This window comes from Balaenoptera ricei, chromosome 15, assembly GCF_028023285.1.
Source record: "Balaenoptera ricei isolate mBalRic1 chromosome 15, mBalRic1.hap2, whole genome shotgun sequence".
Taxonomy (NCBI): Eukaryota; Metazoa; Chordata; class Mammalia; order Artiodactyla; family Balaenopteridae; genus Balaenoptera; species Balaenoptera ricei.
Window position 1 is genome coordinate 15,350,216 of NC_082653.1, and position 23,491 is coordinate 15,373,706.

The 23,491-nt window shown below is 48.0% G+C and overlaps 2 protein-coding genes across 4 annotated transcripts in view; one reads left to right on the forward strand and one right to left on the reverse strand.

The window, feature by feature from the left end:
- SYS1 (SYS1 golgi trafficking protein) overlaps positions 1-23,075 on the reverse strand; it is a 33,489-nt gene extending 10,414 nt beyond the window's left edge. Inside the window, exons 1-4 of one of the 3 annotated variants that reach the window (XM_059897157.1) lie at positions 22,911-23,067; positions 22,452-22,693; positions 21,042-21,109; positions 18,655-19,888 (exon numbers count right to left, since the gene is read on the reverse strand). In XM_059897157.1, coding sequence (XP_059753140.1) covers positions 19,648-19,888; positions 21,042-21,109; positions 22,452-22,613 — 471 coding nt within the window. In that variant the 5' untranslated portion in view covers positions 22,614-22,693; positions 22,911-23,067 and the 3' untranslated portion in view covers positions 18,655-19,647. Of the gene's footprint in view, positions 1-18,654; positions 19,889-21,041; positions 21,110-22,451; positions 22,715-22,910 lie in introns of those variants that run through there. The other 2 variants (XM_059897158.1, XM_059897159.1) reach the window with 2 other exon arrangements.
- On the forward strand, positions 10,434-13,651 carry TP53TG5 (TP53 target 5). The gene is made up of 4 exons (XM_059898158.1): positions 10,434-10,508; positions 10,711-10,841; positions 12,331-12,826; positions 13,550-13,651. The coding sequence occupies exons 1-4, from the start codon at positions 10,434-10,436 to the stop codon at positions 13,649-13,651; spliced, it is 804 nt and encodes a 267-aa protein (XP_059754141.1).
- Positions 23,076-23,491: the final 416 nt, after the last annotated feature.

Consider the following 23,491-nt stretch of genomic DNA (forward strand, 5'->3'; position numbering starts at 1 on the left):
TCAAGCAATTGCAGGACTTCCCTGGTGGCACAGTGGTTAAGAGTCCACCTGCCAATTCAGGGGACACGGGTTCAAGCCCTGGTCCGGGAAGATCCCACATGCTGCAGAGCAGCTTAGCCCGTGCACCACAACTACTGAGCCTGCGCTCTAGAGCCCGCGAGCCACAACTACTGAAGCCTGTGAGCCTAGATCCCGTGCTCCGCAACAAGAGAAGACACCGCAATGAGAAGCCTGCGCACTGCAACGAAGAGTAGCCCCCGCTCGCCGCAACTAGAGAAAGCCCGCGCACGGCAACAAAGACCCAACGCAGCCAAAAATAAATAAATAATAAATTTATTTATTTAAAAAAAAAAAAAAAACAAGCAATTGCAAACTTTTTGAAATACTGGATTGGCCAAAAAGATGTTATGGAAAAACACAAATGAACTTTTTGGCCAACCCAATAAATGAAAAAATAAAAATCTCAGGGAAGCAAATAGAAGATACAAAGAAGAACCACATAGAAATATTAGAACTGAAGAAAAAGTAACTGTACTGGGTCGAATAGTGTCCTCCAAAAATTCATGACTACCTAACACCACAGATTGTGACCTTATTTGGAAATAGGGTCTTTGCAGATGTAATTAGTTAAGGTGAGGTTGTACTGGATTAGGGTGGGCACTCAGTCCAATAACTGGTATCTTTATAAGAAGACACACAGGCGAAAACACCATGTGAAGATGGTGGCAGATATCAGAATGATAGATCTCAAGCCAAGGAATGCCAAGGATCGCTGGCAATCACCAAACACTAGGAAAGAGGCATGGAACAGATTCTCCCTTGGAGATTCCAGAAGGAACCAACACCTTGATTTTTGGACTTTTGGCTTCCAGTACTGTGTGAAAATAAAATTCTGTTGTTTTAAGCCATCAAGTTTCTGGTAATTTGTTACAGCAACCCTATGAAACTTACACAAATTAGTTTAAATTTTTTAATTTTTAATTTAAAATTTAAAAAAAAAACCCTCACTGGATAGGCTCAATAGAAGAATGAAAATAACATATGAAAGGATTGGTGAATTTGAAGATAGAACAGTAGAAATTACCCAATCTGAAAAACAAGGAAAATTAGATTTTAAAGAAGAAGGAAGGAAAGAAGGGAGGGAGGGAGGAAGGGAGAAAGGAAGGACAGAGCCTCAGCAACCTGTGAGACAATAACAAAAGATTTAACATTTGTGTCACTGGAGTCTCAAGTGGAGGGAAAAGAAGTGGAACTGAAAAAGCATTCAAAGAAATAATGGCTGAAATTTCCCCCAATTTAACAAAGACCTACACCCCCTCCCTATTTTTGAATTCTCCCTTTTGAAAAGATCAATAAAATTGACAAACCTCTGACAATATTGACAAAGAAAAAAGAAGAGAGAGAGTGACCTAAACTCTCAATATCATGAGTGCAACAGAAGATATCCCTACAGACTCTGCAGATGTTGTAAAGATAATAAGGGACCAATAGGAACAATTCTACACACATAAATTCGACAACTTAGATGAAAAGGACCAATTCCTCAAAAAGTACAAACTGCCAAAATTCATCCAACATGAAATAATTTAAATAACTCTATAACTATTACAGAAATTGAATTTGTAGTTAATTAAAAACAAAACACCAAAATAACACAAAATTCTTGAAAAAGAAATCCCCAGGCCCAGATAGTTTCACTGGAGAAACCTACACAACATTTTTAGAAGAATTAATACCAATTTTATACAATCTTTTTCAGAAAATGGAATAGGAGGGAACACTTTTCCACTTATTTTATAAAGCTAGTATTACCTTGATACCAAAACCAGACAAAGACAGTACTGAAATAAAACAAAACACAATAGACACATTTCATCTAAGTTAACAGATTTGAGGGCATAGAGTTATTCACGATGTTCCTTTATTATCCTTTAGATGTCCCTGAGATCAGTGGTGATGGCCCCTCTTAAATTTCTTTTTTTAAATATTTATTTAAAAAATAAATAAAATAAAATAAAAAATTTATTTAAAATAAAAATAAAATTTAAAAAAATTCTTTTAAAAAAATATATTTATTTATTTATTTATTTGACTGCGTCGGGTCTTAGTTGCCGCACTCAGGATGTTCGCTGCCATGTGCGCTGGCTCTAGAGCGCACTGGCTTAGTTGCCCCGTGGCACGTGGGATCTTAGTTCCCTGACCAGGAATCGAACCTGGGTCCCCTGCATTGGAAGGTGTATTCTTAACCACTGGGGCACCAGGGAACTCCCTTAAATTTCTAATATTGGTAATTTATGTCTTCTTTTTTTTCTTGGTTAGTCTGGCCAGAGGTCTGTCAATTTTATTTATTTTTCCAAAGGATCCGTTTTTGGTTTCATTGATTTTCTCTATTGTTTTCCTATTTTCAATTTCATTGACTTCTCCTCTAATTTTTATTACTTCTTTTATTTTGCTTGCTTTAGGCTTAAATTGCTCTTCTTTCTCTAGTTTTATAAGGTGAAAGCTTAGATTGATTTCTGATCTTTCTTCTTTTCTAATATACGCATTTAGTGCTATCAATTTCCCTCTAAGCACTGTTTTCACTGCATCCCACAAATTTTGATAAGCTGTATGTTCATATTGTTCAAAATATTTTTAAATTTATCTTGAGATTTCTTCTTTGATCCATGTGTTACTTAGTAGTGTGTTGTTTAATCTCCAAATATCTTGGAATTTCCAGCTATCTGTTATTGGTCTCTAGTTTGTTTCCATTTTGGCTTGAGAATACACTTTGTATGATTCCTACTTTTAAAAATCTGATCAGGTAGGCTTTATGGCCCAGAATGTGGTTTATCTTGAACGTTCCATATGAGCTTGAAAAGAATGGGTATTCTGCTGTTCTTGGATGAAGTATTCTATAAATTTTATAGAATTTTATAGTATAAAAGCCAATTAGATCAAGTTGACTGATGGTGGTGTTCAACTATATCCTCACTGATTTTCTGCCTGCTTGATTTACCAAGTATTGAAAGAGTGGTGTTGAAGTCTCCAACTGTAATAGTGGATTTATCTATTTCTCTATGGCGTTCCACCAGTTTTTTGGGGTGTTTTTTAAAAAATATTTATTTATTTATTTATTTATCTGCACCGGGTCTTAGTTGCGGCTCACGGGATCTTCATTGCCACGTGCAGATCTTCATTGCAGCATGCGGGATCTTTTAGTTGCAGCATGAGAAATCTTGGTTGTGGCATGTGCGATCTAGTTCCCTGACCAGGGATCAAACCTGGGCTCTCTGCATTGGGAGCACGGAGTCAGCCACTGGACCACCAGGGAAGTCCCCGGAGTTCCACCAGTTTTTACCTCACATATTTTGACACTCTGTTGTTAGGGACACACACATTAAAGATTGTTTGTCTTCATGGAGAATGGACTCCTTTATTATTATTTAATGCCCTTCAGCACCGATAATGTTCCTTGTTCTGAAGTCTGCTTTCTCTGAAATTAAGATAGCTACTCCAGCTTTTTTTTTTTTTTTTTGATTGGTGTTAGTATGGCACATCTTTCTCCATCCCTTTGCTTTTAAACTATCTGTGTCTTTTTATTTAAAGTGGTATTTTTTAAAGACAGTATATAGTTGGGTCTTATTTTTTTTATCTACTCTGACAGCCTCAGTCCTTCAATATTTAATATTTAGGCCAGTCACAAAGTGATTACTGATATAATTAGTATAAACATCTACCATGTTTATAACTTTTCTATTTGTTGTACTTGTTCTTTGTTTCTTTTTCTTTCTTTCCCTCTTTTTCTGCTTCTTTTGTTTTAATTAAGCATTTTATAAAATTCTATTTTCCTCTCCTTCCTTAGCTTATAAATTGTACTTCTTTTTAAAAATTTTTAGCTGTTTCCCTAGTCTGTAGCATATGTTTACAACTAATTTAAGTCCACTCTCAAACTATACCAGTTCAAGGGTAGTACAGGTACCATATAAAAGGACCTATATCCATCATAAAAATAGACATAAAAATCTTCAACAAAATATGAGCAAATTGAGTCTAGCAAACATAAAAAGAATTAAACACCAAAACCAAGTGAGGTTTATTCAGAGATGCAAGCCTAGTTCAATATTCAAGTCAGTTAATGTAATCAACCATAATAATTAACAAAAGAAAAAAATCACAGGATCATATCAACTGATGCAGAAAAATCATAAAATTCAATGGCTATTCATGATAAAAACTCAACAAACTAAGAATAGAGGGTAACTTTGAACTTGATAAAGACCACCTAGAGAAAACCTACAGCTAACATCATACTTAATGGTGAAAGATAAGATGTTTTCCCCTTAGCATCAAGAACAAGGCAAGGATGTCTGCTCTCACCACTTTTATTCAAAATGGTACTGGAAGTCATAGCCAGAACAATAAAATAAGAAAAGGAAATTAAAGGTATACAGATGTGGGAAGAAAATATTTGCAAGTCACACATCTTACAAAGGACTCGTATCTAGAATATATAAAGAACTCTCAAAACTCAACAGTAAAAAAACAAACAATCCAATTAGAAAATGAGCAAAAGATATGAACAGATATTTCACCAAAGAGGATATAGAGATGGCAAATAAACACATTAAAATATGCTCAACATCAATAGCCAGTAGGGAAATGCAAATTAAAAGCATGATGAGATATCACTACACATCTATTTTATACCATTTAATTAAAAATTAGTGACCATACTAAAAGCAGGTCAGGATGCAAAGAAGCTAGATCATTCAAACATTGCTGGTGGAATGTAAAATGATATAGTCACTCTGGAAAATAGTTCGGCGGTTTCTTAGAAAACTAAACATATACTTACCATATAATCTAGCAATCATACTCCTTGGCATTGATTACAGAGAAATTAAAACTATGTCCATGTTAAACCTGACCATGAGTGTTCATGTCAGCTTTATTTGTAATAGCCCTAAATGAGAAACAACCCACATGTTCTTCAGTGGGTGAATGGTTAAACAAATTGTGGTACATCCATACTGTGGAATAATACTCGGCAAAAAAGCAACAAATTATTGATACACACAACTGGATGGATATCAAGGGCATTATTCTGAGTACAAAAAAAGCCAAGCTTGCAATGTTACATACTGTATGATTTCATATATATAACATTCCTGAAATAATAAAAATATAGAAATGGAGATGGGGGACTTCCCTGGTGGCTCAGTGGTTAAGAACCCGCCTGCCAATGCAGGGGACACGGGTTCAAGCCCTGGCCCGGGAAGATCCCACATGCCTCAGAGCAACTAAGCCCGTGCGCCACAACTACTGAGCCTGCGCTCTAGAGCCCATGTGCCACAACTACTGAAGCCCGCACGCCTAGAGCCCGTGCTCCGCAACAAGAGAAGCCACTGCATGTGAAGCCCGTGCACTGCAACGAAGAGTAGCCCCCGCTCGCCGCAACTAGAGAAAGCCCGCGCGTAGCAATGAAGACCCAACACAACCAAAATAAATAAATAAAATAAATAAATTTTTTTAAAAAAATAAAAAAAGAGAGATATTTGTACACCCATGTTCATAGCAGCATTATTCACAGTAGCCAAAAAGGCGGAAGCAACCCAAGTGCCCACCAATGGATGAGTAGATAAACAAAATATGGTCTATACGTACAACAGAATATTATTCAGCCTTAAAGGAAGGGAATTCTGCTATAACATGATGAACCTTGAGGACATTATGCTAAGTGAAATAAGCCATCACAGCAAGACAAATATTGTATGATTCCATTCACATGAGGTCCCTAGAGCAGTCAAATTCATAGAGACAGAAGGTAGAAGGGTGGTTGCCAGGGCTGAGGGGGAGTAGGGAATGGGGAGTTGTTATTTAGTATTGAGTTTCAGTTTTGCAAGATGAAAAGAGTTCTGGAGATGGATGGTGGTGATGGTTACACAACAATGTGAATGTACTGAACACTACTGAACTGCCCACTTAAAATGTTTAAGATGGTAAATTTTGTTACGTGTATTTACCACAACTGAGAAAAACAGAGTGGTGGTTTCTCACTCAAGTGCCTTGGATTTGGTCCAAAAGGCTGACCAGCTGTGTGTCCTTGGGTGTCGCTATTCCCATAAATGGTTATTCCTGTGTAAACGGAAGAGACAAACAAGACAGAATATGGGAATTTGCTTTAGGAGCCATTGCTGGGGTACAATGTCTGGTCAGGGAGAATGCCCTGCCCCCTTGGGGATGAACTCCCTAAGCTTCCAAAGGGAGGGAAGTGAGTGACGATGAAAAGAACAGACTAGAACAGAACGGCGGAGGCGCTGGGCCAGCCCCTGGAGCTCAATCAAGCCCCGTTGCCTCGGTTGCTGGAACGCTCCCAGGATGCTCTGACCCTCAGGACAAACTCCAAGTCCCTCAGCGTGTGATCGAGCCCTTAGCAGTCTGTGTTTCGCTCACTCTTCCAGGTTTGGTCACTGCCACTCTGGGCTCCTACTTTCCACTCCAGCACATACACCAGTTCATAATTCCCTCCCACACCTGTACTTTTAAAATCCCGTCTTTTGAGAGTGTCCTGCCCACCCCACAGCCCTCTGCCTGGAGACCATACTTCTCCTTTGTTCCTCGTCACCATCTCTGTGAAGACTTCCCTGGCCTCCACACACTGCTCCTCTGTGTTCCAGCAGCGCCCGCCCCCCAACCCTTATCATAGGTAATGCCATTTATGTCACTTTTTCACGAAATACTTAGTGGGTACCTATTGTCAGTCAGGCACTATTCTAGGCTCTGAGGGGTTAGCAATGAAGAGAACAGCCAAAAGTCCCTGCCCTTGAGGAACCCATATTCTAGAAGGACCTCTCCCCTGGGCCTGTGTGCCATCCTCAGTGGGGAGCGCCCAGCGGGGCCCCAGCCCTTGGTGCCCAGGTGCTGAGTGGCGGGGATAGATGACCCTGATGCAGCCCACCAGAGTCCAGCAGGGTCCAGGAAGAGCTGAAATCGCGCAGGGAGAGGGAAGCAGAGGAGACACGGAGAGTGCTGAGGCAGACAGAGGGAGGGGGCGGGGGTGTGCTCTGTGCCTTCCTTCCCAAGTCACCTCCTCGGTTTCTTCCCTGGTCCACAGTGTGTTTTACCACCCGCTTATCTTTGCCCTAATAATAAAGGGCATGTACATGTAAGAAGCTGTTCAGTAGTCTGGTCTTGGTCCATCACCCCTAAAAGGCAGAGCTAAGCACCCCAGATGCACGCACACCCCTCCGCCCGGGTATGGTGTGGATTTGGTTCCCACACTGGGTTAGGTACCAGACTGGCTGACTGAGTGAGGTAGTGCCCAAGAAGCTCTATCTCACAAGCTCTTCTGATTATTCAGATGCAGCCAGCTGGGCAGATTACTCAGAGCAGCCTGAGCTGTTAAAATCTCCCATGATCTGTCCCCAGCCCTTCACCACGACTCCGCCTCCGCCCTCATCTCCTGACGCCACTCCTTCCCCCCTTCCCTCACCTCCTCCAGGTCTCTCCTCAAATCTCATCTTGTCGGTGAAATGGTCCCATTCCATCCTTTTTAATACAGCAAAGCTTCTACCTTTGTTCTCCCTTTCCGGCCCACACTGTTTACTTTTCTCCACACACTTACTCCCATCCAACATTAACAGAAGCATGCTGGAACCGACTCTGAGGGCTTACAAAAGCCTATGACGTTTTTAGGAACTTGGTTGGCTGGTTGTTAAGCAATGCCATCATTAAAAATTAAAGTATACCAACTTCATTAAGTTAATGATATTAAAAACAAAGGTGAGGGGCTTCCCTGGTGGCAAAGTGGTTAAGAATCCACCTGCCAAAGCAGGGGACACGGGTTCGAGCCCTGGTCCGGGAAGATCCCACATACCACAGAGCAACTAAGCCCGTGCACCGCAACTACTGAGCCCACGTGCCACAACTACCAAAGCCCAAGCACCTAGAGCCCGTGCTCCACAACAAGAGAAGCCACCGCAATGAGAAGCCCACGCACTGCAATGAAGAGTAGCCCCCGCTCACCGCAACTAGAGAAAGCCTGCATGCAGCAACGAAGACCCAACCCAGCCAAAAATAAATAAATAAAAAATAAATTTTAAAAAAATAAAAGATAAAAGCAAAGGTGAAAAATGCTCAAACTCATCACTTTCTAATTTTTACTACCTTTTGCTATTATCTATGATCTTGAGAATCTTTACAGCTGTAGAAATATGGTAGAAATATATAATATATAATGGCATGCTACTGTGCATTTCTGTTCAACTCTGCATTCAGTGACATCACACTGGTAGCTTGAAATCAGCCCTGGTAGGAGTATTTACACCACAGAAATAGGTAAGTGTGATAAATCAGGTTTTGATTTACTGTTCTGTTGACTGTCTAGACCAGCAGTTGGCCACGGGCCAAATCCAGCCCTCCATTTCTGTAAATAAACTTTATTGCAATACAGCCAGGCCCACTCATTTCCATATCTGTGGCTGCTTTCACATCCCAAGAGCAGTTGAGTAGATGCAACTACATGGCCAGCAAAGTCTAACACATTTACTATCTTGCTCCTTACAGAAGAAACTTGCCGACCCCCGGTCTAGCCTTAAGAAAGTAATGGAGGAAATGTTAATAATGTAGATTAAATGTAAATGTGTCCTGTCTATAGCTGCTACAGGCAGATCTCATTTTTTTTCGCTTTACTGCGCTTCACAGATAGTGCGGTATTTACAAATTGAAGGTTTGTGGAAACCCTAGTTGAACAAGTCCATAGGCGCCATTTTTTCAACAGCATTTGCTTGCTTCGTGTCACTGTGTCACATTTTGGTAATTTTCACAATATTTCAAACTTTTTCACTATTATACTTGTTATGGTGATCTGTGACCTTTGATGTTGCTACTACGACTTCCTGAAGGCTCAGATGATGATTATTGTTTTTTAGCAATTAAGTATTTTTAAATTAAGGTATGTACATTTTTTTAGACATAATGCTATTATTGCACACTTAATAGACTACAGTATAGTGTAAACATAACTTTCATATGCACTGGGAAACCAAAAGATTCAGGTAACTCACTGTATTGCAGTGGTCTGGAACCGAACCTGCCATATCTCTGAGGTATGCCTGTACATTGTAAATAGTCACACACACGCAAAAAAAGCTGAGCAAATATACTCCCGCTTTTGAAAACTGTGATCTAGTACAGCAAATAAGTCGATCAGGTCATTGAGAAATGAGTTGAATTCCAACATCTTTGTTCTTTCACTTTTTCACTTTCTTACATCAACATTCATGTTGGAACTACACTTGTTCATCAGTTACAACCATAGGTTGACTATGGATGCAAGAGTTAGGCAAAATTCAAGAAAAGTATACTGTAAGAATAAACTGGCTATACCGAATTCACAATAAAGAGTATTGTAGAATTTTATTAGATTTCTTTCAGTAAAATTTATGATAAACACACATTCACACACACATATACACACTTTGTTTCAGAGAGCCCCTTGTTAAACCTTTACAAGCACACACACTCTCCACTAGAATGTAAGTTCCTTGATGGTAGGAATTGGTTTTTTTTTATTCCAGCGCTTTAGAACACACCTAACACATAGCAGATACACAGTCAACATATGTGACATGAATGAACAGATGAGCATAGTTGGGAACCCACGTTTCATGGGTTGATGGTCAGACCTTATGTTTCCAGCTCCAACATTATCCAGCTGTGTGGATAAATTATTTAATTTCTTTGAACCCTGGCTTCTTTATTAAAAAAAAAAAAAAAAAAGACGGGGGGATCTTCCTACCTCACAGGGAGGTGGTGACAATATACGCCTCTGCCTGGCACCTACTAGGCTTCTCCACACACAGGAGTTTCCTCCTCACCCTCCACCCCTGCCACCCACATACTCCTTGGAGACTCAGCCCTGCCACTGTCACACATTTCAGTGATGTCACAGCCCCCTCCCTGGGAGCCCCAGCACAATCATCCTGGTGCCCAGCCTGAGCGCTGGCTGAGCTGAGAGGGGCAGGGGGCAGGCAGTGCCTGGTACCAGTCTCGCTCCAGCTGTCTCTGAGGCCTCACAGCTCCAGCACGAGTCCACCAGCAAAGAAGAGGCCCAAGAATAGAGTGGTTTCCAAGGTTGGATTTGGGACTAGACCCAGTGGGGGTCTCAACAAAGAGTCCAACCATGCCCAGGATGGGGGCCTTCCAGCCTGGGGGGAAGAGGGAGAGGTGAAGGGTGAAGGGGGGCCAGGAGAGTTAGAATGGGCTCCCTGTTTCTACCCCCAAACCAAGGTGACAAAACTCCCAGTCTAGGGTTGGTCACACCAAGCCCAGCCCAATGGGGAGGCATTATGGAGGCGTTCGGGGGATTCCTACTGTGTTAGCATTCCCTCTCGCTCTCTCTCTCTCTCCCTCTCTCTCTCTCTCTCTCTCCCTCTCTCTCTCTCTGTCAGATGCAAGATGAGGAAGCACAGGACAAGATACAGCAGCCTGTCAGCAAAGTAATTGTGCGGAACCGACTTAAAGCGGTGAGAGGTGCCCCATTCCGGTGTCTGCTTAGGAGAGCCTGAGCCCCCATGCAGTGCTGCTCCTGGCTGCCAGGCCGAGTGACCCGGAAGGAGTCACCTGGCCCTGCCCTGAGCTGAGCTGAGCCAAAGTCCGGGGGGCGGGGTGGGACGCTATCCCAGGAAAGCTGAAGCTTCCGTTTTTCTGGCTCCTCGCCCCTGGCAGGTGCTAAAAAACTTGTCGCTCTTGAAGCTGCTCAAGAGCTCGAACCCTCGGACCCAACAGCTGCATAACCTGGCCAGAAGGTGTTGGAATTCACTGCTCAGAGTTCCGAAGATGCTCGGGGTCTCCTCCGGGTGAGCATGGCCCGCCCATGGCCCCTAACACGGGCCCGATAGCCACCTTTGCTAGGAACAGGCACTGTGCTACGGCATTTCGAAACCTGCATTTTGACTAGGCTCTGCGAGAAAGGTAGTTATTTATTAGCCCTATTTTACCGATGACGAGCTGAGGCTTAGGAGATGTTGTAACTCATCCCGTTAACTGGACTGGGAAGTGGCGGAGCTAGGATTGGAAGCCGTTCCCGTCTGATATCAGAGCTGCTGTCATCACCCTGGCCATCCTCATCCAACCACGGGACTAACCACCACCTGGTGCTCTGAGCAAGAGGGGCCACCCCTTCTGCCTCTCCCAAGTCAACACCGCGCAGAGATTCACCTGCAAACTAGTCATCCTGCTGAGGCTCCGTTTCCTCACAAGTCACATCAGGATGCTAAGAAAGCTGACATGAGGCACCTGCTAAGTGCAAAGCATTTTCCCACTTAGTTTATTCTTCACAAAAATCCTATTAGGTAGACGGAATTATCCCAGTTTTACACATGAGGAAACTAAGGCTCTGACAGGTTACCTTTCCTGCCCCAAATCACACAGATGGTAAGGGGCAGAAGCAAATTTGAACCCCAGTTTGTCTCCAAAGCCTGTGCTCTCCAAGCCGCTCTGCCACTTCCCTGCCTCCTGCTTTGCAGGACTGTTGTGAGGGTCCTGGGCCTGACACCCAGTGGGCACCCAATCAGCGGTGGCCATTATTAACCTCAGTATTGTCATTATCCTGAGCCTGAGGCCTCTCTCTCTCCACACACACTCAGCTAGGACGGGGGCTGCCACATTGCAGGGGACTCAGTCTACGACAGGCACCCCTGGGGAAAGTCTCCTAACACCTCTAGTTAACTCCACCCCTCTGCCTCCTCCCTCTGAGTTGGCCTCCTAGATGCAGGCGCTCAGGAAACACTGAGCCAGAAGGGTCAGGATCATCTAGTCCCAGAGATTTCCAACCCTTTTTAAAGCAGCAGAGCCTCTCTTCAAATTTCTGTCCCCAAGCCCCAACTGCGTTGTTGGAGGGAAGCTATCCTGCCCCTCACCCTGCCCCTCCAGGGGTGGGGGGACTGGTCATTTGAGATACTTTCTAAGATTTCTTGGAACACAATTTGAAAAAAAAAAACAAAACAGAAAACAAAACCCTGGACCAGTCCACTCCATCTATTGAAATCCAAAGAGGCAGAACCCTAACCTAGTGGCCGATGCAGGCAATATATATTTCTAGGTGGCCTAACTACTAGCCATTGCCTTAGGCCTTTCCAACCTCTCACATCCCTTCTGGCGGTACTTATCACCACATCCCCTGCCCCCAGGAACAAGACCTCTGAGTGGTAGAGAAGCTTCTTTTGAGGCTCTCTCTAGCTTTCCTAACAGGCTCCCTGAGCTGACTGCAGAACAGCCGTCTCGGGGCTAGCTGGAGGACCAGGGCCTTGGTCTTGCTCTGCTGACTGCCGTTCCTCTCCCTGCCAGGTACGACGACGTCTGGGATAAAGCAGAACAAAATAAAAAAGATCTTCAGGAGGCTGGGTGTCCCAGCAAGAAACTGGACTCCAAGAAATCAGAGCCCCTAAGGGAGTCTGAGGAGTCAAGGCCCAAGGCGGCACCGGGGGAGAGGCACACGGCACAGACAGCAGGGCCACAGAGGGAGGAGCAGATGCAGCCTGAGGTCCCCGTGACATCAAAGGGTCATGGCCTGCCCACTGACCCTGGAGCCCAGGAGGGGCAATCACCCACTGGGGACCCCCGAGTCGTCTTCCTGAAGACCCGCCAGTACAGAACTCCCATGAAGGACATGAAGCAGCTGGAAACAGCAGACCAGTGTATCTGGTTTGAGGGGCTGCCCACACGAGTCCACCTCCCAGGGCCCCGGGTGATGTGCAGATCATCCGCCCTGCGCTGGGTCAAGCGCCGCTGCACCCGCCTCTGCTCCGCATCACTTGAGCTGCCAATGGTCCGTCCATACAAGGTGTGACAATGCCACTGCCAGGCTAGGGTGAGACACAAGCCCCAAGCCAGGCCCTGAGCTGGGCCCAGAGTCAGAGGGCTTAGGATCCAGAGTCTTGGGGGCTGTGGCTGGCAGTGCTGGGAGGCCCTGCCTTCATGCCCAGAGAGGGAAGCCCAGAGAGGCGGAAGCCATTGACCAAGTCCACACAGCAGGGCAGTGGCCAGGCTGGGCCCTCTCAGGACCCAAGTAGGGGCTCTGGGGAAGGAGGGCACTGGGAGTGGGGTTCTGAGGTGGGTCATCCACTGCTTGGAGGCCTCAGGAGGGGCCATCTGCTATGGCTCAGAATCTCACAGAAGTCTGAGTAAGTGAGTTTAGGGATTTCCAAATGTGGGGCTAAGGGGAGGGGGCGTGGTCAAGTAAGGCTCTTCTGCATCTCATCCCCTCTTAGATAAACTCTCCATGTTTTATTTATTCATGCCTCAAATAAGACCTACTCTGAACAAAATTTCCTTAGCAAAAGAAAAAGAAGAAGAAATACTCCAGCCCCTCCACTGAGGTCCCAAGAAAGGAAGGGGGTGATGGGCCTGCGGGTCCAGCTGAATGGGAAGCTGCCCCTTCAGCAAACCGGGCATCTCCAATCCGCCAGACACCGCAGCGCCCTGGTCCCTGAGCCCTCTCTCTGGACGCCAGCGCCCTCTGGGGGCGGTCTTAGCTCCTAACTGACGCTGAGGTCTCTGCTCGCAGGTGCGACCTTGGATGGGAGCCAGAGGTGTGCGGAGAGGGCAGAGATTGCGCAACCATCTGAACGGGAGGGATGGGCGGGAAAATTCGCGAGTCTACAAATAAAATCTCCCATATGGCGCTGAAGAATACTGCCGCTGGCTCTGCCTCTATCTGGGGCTGGAAAGGATGGAGGAAAGAGGCCCTCCGCGGAGGTAAGGTGGGGGAGTGGGGGGAGAGTGTGAATCACGACTTCAGGTTAATTCCACCCCATCCCCAGGTCCCTACGGTCAGTGTAGAAGCCGTAACAAAGAAGCAAGCGGGCTGCTCCCCTCCCCCGCCTCTGCAAGCTGGCCTCCTGAGCGGTGGCGCTCCATGAAGTCATAGAAGGGGAGCGTTGGTTGTGCGCTTCCTGGGTGCCAGGTGCCTCACAATGGCCCTGCAGGCCAAGGAGAGGAGGAAACCACCGCGGCGCTGAGAAGGGAAGGGCTTGCGCAGGCTCACGCCGCTGGGAAGTGGCACAGCAAGAACTCTAATCTAGGTCTCCTGGCTGCTCCCCGTTCCATTTCCCGAAGAAGGGGAAAAGGTGCAACGCAGCATCCAGCCCGTCACGCACGTGCATTGCGCGCTGATTATCACGGCTCCGGTGTCAATAAATGCCAGCCGGAAATGTGAAATGTGCCCCGCCTGGGTCACGGAAAGCACCGAGTCAGGCAGGGAATCGGTACTTCGTCCTACTGCTCCCGTGTGACAAAGCACGTCCATCCTCCAACCCTAAGTCCGGTCGGGGTCACCCTCTGTCGGTAGGAGCCACAGGGCCCTGAGTATGCAGGTGGGGAGAGGAAAACAGAGGGGGCCCAGGCTTTCTCTGGACGAACACTATGATCCTGATCCTCCGTATTCCCCTGGAGACAGGCTGTGTGCAGCGGGCGCCCTCGGGAGAGCAGCAGAGCCATCGGGGGGCGCAGAGCCCTCCACCCTCACTCCCAGGGAGCCAGGGCAATGATGGAGATCCTCAGATTGGGAGGGAGAGAGAAGGATGAGAAAGGCTCCCGCGAAGGCGGCCGGCTCGCACCCCTCCTCTCCACTGGGGCTCAGCACCGTGACTGAGCATCCGCCAGGCGGCCGCCAGCGGAAACCGGGCCGCGAGAACAGCCTGAGCGGGGCCTGGCGCTGGACCGCTCTGCACCGCACTGCTCAGCCTCGGAATGGCGACCTAACGCCCCCGCAGCGCGCTCCCTACCTGCGGCCACCCAGGCGCGGCGCTCCCGTCCGGAGCATCCTGCCCAGCCCCTCCGCGCAAACCCCACTCCCGTAACCTTCACTTCAAGCTGTCTTCCCGCTAAGCTTGCAATCCAGCCCATTTCCTGGGTAGTCTCCATTTCGGTTCCCTTGCTGGGCATCATCAATCACATCAACCTTCTATTCGATCTTTCCTCCCAAGCACCTTCCGTCCCATCAACCTTCAAGTAAACTTCTGTCCAGCGTGCTCTATCAGCGGGCGATTAGGGCAGCGCGCTCCCAAACAAAAAACCAAACCCTGTGTGTGTGTGGCGGGGGGGGGGGGGGGGGGGGGGCGGCATGCACTAGTCTTCATGGGAACCTTCCCCGGGGAGCCCCAAATGGGGGCCCGAATGGCCTGAGCCTAGGCGAGATTGGCAACTCCTGCTTTGCCCAATTGGGAGCCAGAGCTGGGCCCCAGCTGCCCACGGGCAATGCCATCAAGTGAGCAGACAGAAGCCTGTGTGCCTAGGCTGGGACCCAGCGTGGCCGGGGTGCCGCTGGGGAAGCAAGGATGCAGGCCTCATGCGTGTGAATGACTCCCAGCAGTGCACTCCTTCCAGCCTTATCCCTTCAACCTGCCGGCATTTGGGCTCAGGCAACCTGCCTCCCATAATCCCAGAACTAGGGTCTCCCCACTACCATTCTCCCAGTGTTTAACCACTTCAACCTGAGGCCCCTCTTCAGGTCTCAGTCAGATCCTGATTTGGGCAGGATGCTGCAACCCGTCATCTCAGGGATAAGAGACCGCAGGAGAAACGGCTCCCTAACAGTTAACTGGGGGAAAATCTTTAATGTTTGAATTTTAACAAGTCACATGACCTCTCGGAGCCTATTCCACCTGTTTATTAAAAGAGGGATACTAATAGCCATTCCAGAGGGCTTTGGGCAAATCAGGCTTGACGTAGTTGAAACCAGTTTGTGGGACGTTGAACGTTCGGCCTTTTTTCCAGGGCTCCTTGCTGTAATAAAGCCAGTACTTGCCCTGTTTCTCACTTATGAGCAGCTGCCTAACTGCCCACCTTTAGGGAACTAGCTGCTTGTTTAAAAAGCCAATCTTATGTTCACATTCACAAAATAGCATCTGCATCCCGGAGGCTGTCCCTCTCCCAATCTGGGCCATGTACCACTTAAACATGATTGGAATATGAATGGGGATGAGGTGGCTGAGGCAGACAGGCCTAGCTTCTTATGAGCTGTTTGATGCTGGGGAAAGCTGTTTACTCCTAAGCCTCAGTTTCATTGTCTGCAAAATGGGGAAAACGGTGGTGCCTATCTCATTGGATTAAGTTAGAAACATAAATCACTTTACAGTGCATGGCACATAGGAGCTCAATACTTGGTGGGTGTACCTAGGTCATGGGCAAGCCTGTCCCCCATCTAACAGCTGAGGCTTTGAAGAAAGATATCTCCTCTGTAAAACGGGAAGGGGGCGGTGGTCCCATAATTCTAACTGCTTAGATTCATGGATCACTTTCTTATACGTCAGGCACAGCACTAAGTGCTTTACATTATGACATCTCACTGAATCCTCACAAAAACTCAGGGGAGTTCAACCCAGGGAAGGTTAAGTAGCTTATCCAAGGTCTCACAGCTGGTAATGGGACTCCAGGACTTAACCTTGCACTCCATTGCAGCTCTCTAAAGCCTTCTAACATTGGACCCCAAGAATTCTCCCTGGCTTGGCCAGGTAGGCAGGTCAGGGATTAAAACTCTCAGCTCCCTCTACTCCCCTTGTTTCAATGTTGTTCCACCATCCTTTGCTGCTTTCCTACAGAAAACCTCAAGCAGGCAGTAGCTTTTAATTCCCTGTCCACAAAGAACCTCTCTTGTGCCCGGAACTGGCCTCTCCTCCCCCAGTCCCTGGGCTACAGGCTGACTGCCCCCAGGGACTGCGAAAAGGAAGCTACCCTGATCTGGGAGTTGCTGAAGAGAGTCTAAGGCTCTGCTTCCAGGGGAACCTAACCTGTTTGAGCCGTGCCTCACATAAGACTCACGGGGACCTGGAGCTTCCCGCCTCACTGGTGCCTGCTGGCTGCCATTCTGGCCCCCATTTGGCTCTGATCTGGACAGGCCTGCCTAGAACTAGGGGTTAGAGGCACCCTCTGAGCTAGATATCCCTTTCTCCTTTCCCGTCCATCTTGCGGGTTATAAACCATTCTGAGCACCGGCTATGCACTAGTCTCCACTTGTCTCTCCAAATGGCCCGAGTTCAGGTAGTGGACGGGATGGGGCGGGGGGCGGAGGGGGTCTAGACGTCAGACCCCTAGAAAGTCAAGAGCTATACCAACTCAGTGGTAGGGTGGAGGTAATTTTCTGATCTAGGTACTTTCCTTTATCCTTTGGAAATAAAAATATTTCCAACATTCCTATGTTCACTTGGAAATCTGTGGCCATATTTAATGTGCTGCCTATCAGTTTTTCTTGGAAAGCAAGTAATATTTATAAAGCTTTTTACATCCTTAGTATTTAAAACAATACAGTAGGATGAGAAAGTATGATTATAAGGTGCAGATTGTTTAACCAATAAGAACTTAAACATCTTTAACTATTAATGTCTTCAGAATTAGTTTATTAATGTCACTACCGGAACCCAAATCCTGGCTCTGCCTGCCAGCTCCTAACGTGTAACCTTGGGCAAGTTCCTTACAGTTTCCTCATCTGTAAGATACAGATGATGCTATTTCCCACTTCAGAGGGTTGTTGTGAAGATTAAGTGAGCAAGGAGATGTAGAGCACTTAGTCTACTGCTGGGCATCTCTTTATGAAGCACTCAGTGGATGTTATTTATTACTTCCGTTGCCCAGTCCTCTCTGGAACTTGCCTCCAGACACTGCTTTGTCACTTTAGAATTCATAAAAATCTCAGGAAACTCACATATTTTTGACCCCCAACTGTCATTCAGCTTAGTCATGATATTATTAAAAAACAAAAAAACCCCACCTTGGCTCCCCTGACCTTTGGCAGTTTTCATAAATCCAACTGACACTCAAGGGGCAGAGATCCGTCATCGAAGATGTGCAGAAGGACGGCACCAGCCTTTGTGGGAAACTCCCAAAGAGGTGTGCCAACACAGCTGGAGCTACCACCGCCAGAGCTGGCCACAGGAGGCTGCGGCCACATGATGTGAGCGCTCTGAGGCTTTCCTCAAAATAAAGTTAGTCACCTGCCTTTAGAGTCTGGGGTGTCTGGGGGGAAATCCATCCACCCAGGATGGTGGTTTCAGCTGGTCATACCTCCTGGACCCCACAGCCAGGATTAGAATCCCATTAACAACCTTCCTCCAAGCTTGGCTAGAGTGCCCTGAGTTACTGAGGTGCCTCACCCGAGCATTTTCCCAGCCTCTGCCCAGGCACGTTCACTCTTAAACCTTCATCCTGTCGGCCTCAACTTCCTATTCTGCAGGGCTGGGAGCCAGGAGGCTAGAAAGGCTTCCTGGGGAGATGGCAGAAGTTCCCAAGTGTGTAGCCCTAACACTGAAAGCTGAACACTGCCAGCTTTCTCAGGCAGGCTCTGGAGGACCCAAAGGGGAGCAGCAATGGTTTCCAGGCAGAAATGGGTCTAGACCAGTGCATTCCACTGGGCACGTTCAGAAGTCCCTGGCAAATGGGAAAGGTACCCTGAGAGTCATGGCAGTTCACCCAAGGCGTGGCGGAGAAGGCCGCAGGCGGGGGTGGGACACAGGTGTCCCCGGCACTTAAGTGTTTTAACCAGTTGGAGGAATACTCAGGTTCAGGAAAAAAAGAAGGTGGCCTAATCATTCTTTATAGCTCCTGGCTATAAAGAATGTTGGGCTATGCTGATCTCTCCCAGTCCCGAGCACAGCATTACAAAATAAGCACAGGCAGAACCGTGGAAAATACTGTATTTATGTACACAGGAAGGGCAGCTGTAAGCCCCTCACGGAGGACACTCCACCCCAAAGAAAAATCTTAGTAGCAGATTCCTATCTCCCTCGGCACTATCAAGTGCACCTCAAGCTGGAAGGCTGGGCTTCCTGTGTCTGGGCGCCCACTGTACCCTTCCCACTGTGTAATTCCAAACAAGGCAGGAAAAGGGAACTATTGCCAGAACGGAGGTCCAGTGGGAGCTGGGATGCCCGGTCATTCCTAGAGAACAGGCAGTGACTCTAGTTCGAGGGTTAGATGGGGAGTGACGCTAAGATCCTTCTCTGGGTCCTACGGCCTGCTATGTTGAAAGCTGGCAGCAGGGTGGAGACCCAGTAGAGAGAACCGGAAGAAAGTCAGTCACGGGTTCATTGGTGTACACACACATGTGTGTTGCAGGACACAGGTTGTGCGTTTTCTTTCTGCTTGATGCCTCCACCTGCCGTCCTCTCCCTGACAGCAGCCTGCTACTTTGCGCCTACATCTCTTTCTGTGGCTCTGGATCCAGAAACCAAGTGTTGCTCCAAACAGAATAGCTGCAGTTCAGCAGCATGGCAAAGCTAACAGCTGTCCCAGGGAGGTAAGACAGATGGCTAGAAGAGTGGTTCACTGTGATCAGATATCCTTGATTATTATTATTTTTTCCTTTTTAAAATAACAGGCTGGTGACAGGTATGGTGGCTCAAGAGTGACATGGTTCTGATTCTGTTATTACCCTGAAAGAGGTCCCCCTTGCCGACCTCCCAGATACCAAGGCTTCAGTGGACAGAGGCCGCTCTTGCAGCTGTGATCCTGCCTGCTACCTGCCTTCTTGACGGGGCCTCACTCTCTCTCCCACACCAACAGAGACTTCACATTTCCCGGGTTCCTCTCAGGCCTGGGCTGGACCTCATCTGGACAGTTGGAGCAGCCCAAGGTGTCAAGTGCCCAGCTGGGTGTCCAAAGGACCCGACTCTAGACACTGGACTTCGGGGCTGAGTTGAGGGGGATCTCCTTGAGCTCCGACCGCATGCACAGGTACTCCCCGATGACAGCCATGAGTGCAATGCACACGGCCTGGACCAGCCACCAGGTCAGCGCCGAGGGGAAACGGGAGCTGTAGAACCAGCAGCCCAGGAGGTGAAAGAAATGGACAGTGACAGTGAAATCCAGACACTGCTTCCCTCGCCGGATGAAGTACAGCAAGCCCAGGGCACTGTGGGGAGAGGACAGCAGTGAGTTGTCACTGGGTTGTCCTGGCCTTAGATTAGGTTATTTGGGGGAGCAGGGACAATCAGGATGACAGCATAGTGGTCAGAAGCAAGCGAGAGAAGTGGGAGGCAGGGGTTACATTATCAGATGCCCAGAGGAACCTGGCAGGTGATGCTGAGAGTGGATCAGGCTGGGGAGAAGGAAAAAGTACGAGCTTGATGATCAATGCAGCTGTCACTCAAAGGGATCCTAGAGATTGGTGGGGATTGTGGCAGCATGAAGCATACATGTTTCATCTAAAGTGGGGCCTGCAGCTAGGCAAGTCACCATGCTAGAATGTTGGCCTGGAATCAATCGATCATCCCATTTTTTAAGAGAAGCCAGAAATCTGTATTTTTAACGTAAAATATCCTGATTTTCAACTAAGTGAAAAAAGTCTTAAACACCCTGCATGGGTTGACAAGTGTGTAAGCCAAAAAGAACATATCTGGGAGCCAAATTCAGGTCAAAGTCACCCCACCAGTTTTCAACCTCCAGTGTAAGGTCAAGAACAGTAATGTGAAAGGCATCGTTCTAAGTACGTCCTGTGAATTAACTCATGTAACCCTTACCACTATGAGGTGGGTAATATTATTAGCCTGATTTTACTGATGAGGAAACTGGGGCTTAGACAGATTAACCTGTCCACAGTCACTAGACTAGTGGTAAAGCTGAGAGTCAAAGCCAAGTGAGTCGGCTTCCAGAGCCTAAGCTCTTAATCACTTCCCTAAACCACCTCTCAGTCAAAGCCCTCAGGGTACAGATGAGGACCCAAGGCCTAGAGAGAAGGGAAGGAACTTGGCCAATGGCACATGGGCCAAGAATAGACTGACTCCCAGTCCAATCCTTTCCTCATCTGATTCCACATCAGGGAAGTGATCTGAGATGAAAGCTGTCCCAAGGCAGCATGCACAGAGTGACATAAGAGCTTTCCAGCTAAGTCAAAACAGCGATCAAAGAAACCCTATAGTGGAGCCAGTCCCAGAACTGGCCTCTGCCACCCATTTTAATCCACCACTGCCCAGGAACAAGCGCCAGCCTGTTTCATGTCCGAATTTAGTAAGTTAGTTCCAGTGCAAAGACCCCAAAAGCTGGATAGCAAAACTGGTGATACTCACCAGGTGAGGGCGTTGAGGACGAAGGACATCGTGGAGAGCCGGCCTGGAGGGGTGGAAAAGCCCAGGATCTGAGGGGGAATCACAAATGGAAATATGCTGGAGAAGTGACCTGGCAGAGCCCCAGGCTCCAGGACCCCAGCAGCCCCCCTCAGGAACAAACATCATTCCAGGACCACAGAAGCCAATAGGCCTCTTCATCTGTATGGCAGCCTATTTCCACCAAGCTGCTTTTACAGACATCCACCACTGTATCTCATCTGACCCCTCACAGCAGCCGGGAGGGGATCATTATCCTCATTTTACAAAGGAGGAATAAAAATTCAAAGAAGTTAAGTCACTTGCCCAAAGTGACAGGGTAAATAAACAGCAAAAGAGTTAGAACGGGGTTCAGCAAGGCTCCTAAGAAGGTACTACTAGGCACCTGGTGGGTGAGCGACCTCCACCACTGTCCATACGGTACTATCCAATACCAAACATCTGCACACTTTCAGCTTTCAAAGGCCTTGACATTCATTATCTCATATTATCCTCACAACAACCTCATAAAGTTGTTATTGTTGTTGTTGTTACCTCTGTTTGCATAATAACTTGCTTATTATTACCTCTTTTTGGATAATAACTTGCCCAAGGGCTACATAAAGAATAAGCAGTAGGAGGAAAGATTCCATCCCAGATCTCCTGGCTCCAAGAACTGTGCTTATTACCATATACCACAGCTGCCTCTCTGAAGCAAAACACCTCTCCACCCTCCCATTACACTTTATAAGGCACTTTCTTACTCCTAGGCCCCTCTGGCCCTCATAACATTTTGCTGAGGATTACTCTATTCCAGAAGAGGAAACAGGCTCAGAAAGATAAAGCAACTTGCCCAAAATCCCACAGCTGGTATGTTTCAGACTACATTGGACACTAAGCATTTCTGAATCCAAAGCCAGGCTCTTTGTACTGCAGTCCACGACCTCTATGCCAGCGGTCTCATGATTTTGCAGACAGGAAAACTGAGGTTCAGAGAGATGACAACACTCGCCCCAGGTCACACAACTAGTACATGGAACTTAGAGGCCTGACTCCAAAGTCCAGGAAGTTCCCATTATACTCCGTGAATGCTCTTTTATCCATCCCACCGTCCCCAATTTGGCACCCGAGAATCTGGGGCTCAGAGAAGTGAAGTCACTTTTTCAGTGTCAGAAAGGAGATGTATCAGGTTGCCTGGAACGCAGGCCCCTTCCTTTGTGCTAATCTGCCTCCCTGTCATTCCATTTTATGGATAGGGCAGCCGAGGCTCAGAAAGGTGATATCCCTTTCCCAGGGCCACAAAGCGAGAAGGTGGCCCAGCCAGGTCTAGAGCCCAGTAGTGTCAGACCCCCCCGTGAGGCCGAGACGCCGCCCGCGCCGGCCCGGGGACCATACCTCGGCGTCGAACATCTGGTCCAGCGAGGGGCTGCTGCGCACCAGCCCGTCCACCAGCGCCAGCCACAGGCCCAGCGAGCCGTAATACACGGTCTGCATGAGGACGATCTGCGACAGGATCAGCAACGGGTCCCACACGTAGCTGCGGAACTGGCCCGCCATGCCGGCCCGCGGGGCCCGGCCGCCGCCCGGGCCTGGGTCAGCGCCACCGCCGCGCCATGGGCCCCGGGCCGCCCCGGCACCTGAGAGGACACACGCCGGGCCTCAGCCCGCCGGCCGTCACCATGGCAACGTCGCCCCGTCCGGGAGGAGGGACTGGGACCGAGGGGGCGAGCCCATTCCGGGAGTGGGGGGGAGGCCGGGGCGGACAGACCCATTCCCGGAGTGAGGGGAAATCCTGCCCGTTCCAGCAGCTGCTCGGGCCCCGCTCGTACTCGAGCTCCTGTGGGGTTCACTCACCGGGTGACGGACTCGAGGATCGAAGCTTCCAGCCTCACCGACTGGCCCCCGAAACGGTGCTAACAGGCAGGACCATGGAGGAGAGGCCCTACCGGCCTAGAGAGGCAAAGCTCCAGCTGCTGCTGCGACTGTAGCGGCTGCGTAGGAAGGAAGCGTTTCCGGGGACAGCGGTGGAGGGGCGGGGCTGATATTGCGCAGGCGTAGCGGGTGCGGTCTTCGGCTGAGCCACCTAAATGAGGGTAGGGAAGCACGGAAGCGAAGTGTGCACATGCGCACAAGAAATAATGAAGGCGAACGGAAGTGGGGCACCAGAACGGTAGAGCTTGCGTGCCCTCTAGAGGGAAATCTTCAAGAAAAGGAGGAGGGCTAGGGTAGAAGGTAGAGGAGTGGTCAAGGGCGAGGGAAAGATGTTTGGGAATTAACGAGGTGATAATGTCGACTCTGTTTTCAGCCTACATTCCCAACGTTTTCTTTCTCCTAGTTAAATCCTGGGATAACTTGAAATGAACTTGCCAGCAATTCCACACATGATTTTGCCACTGTTTCCGGGTTACAGATGGTAAAACTAAGGGTCAGAGAAG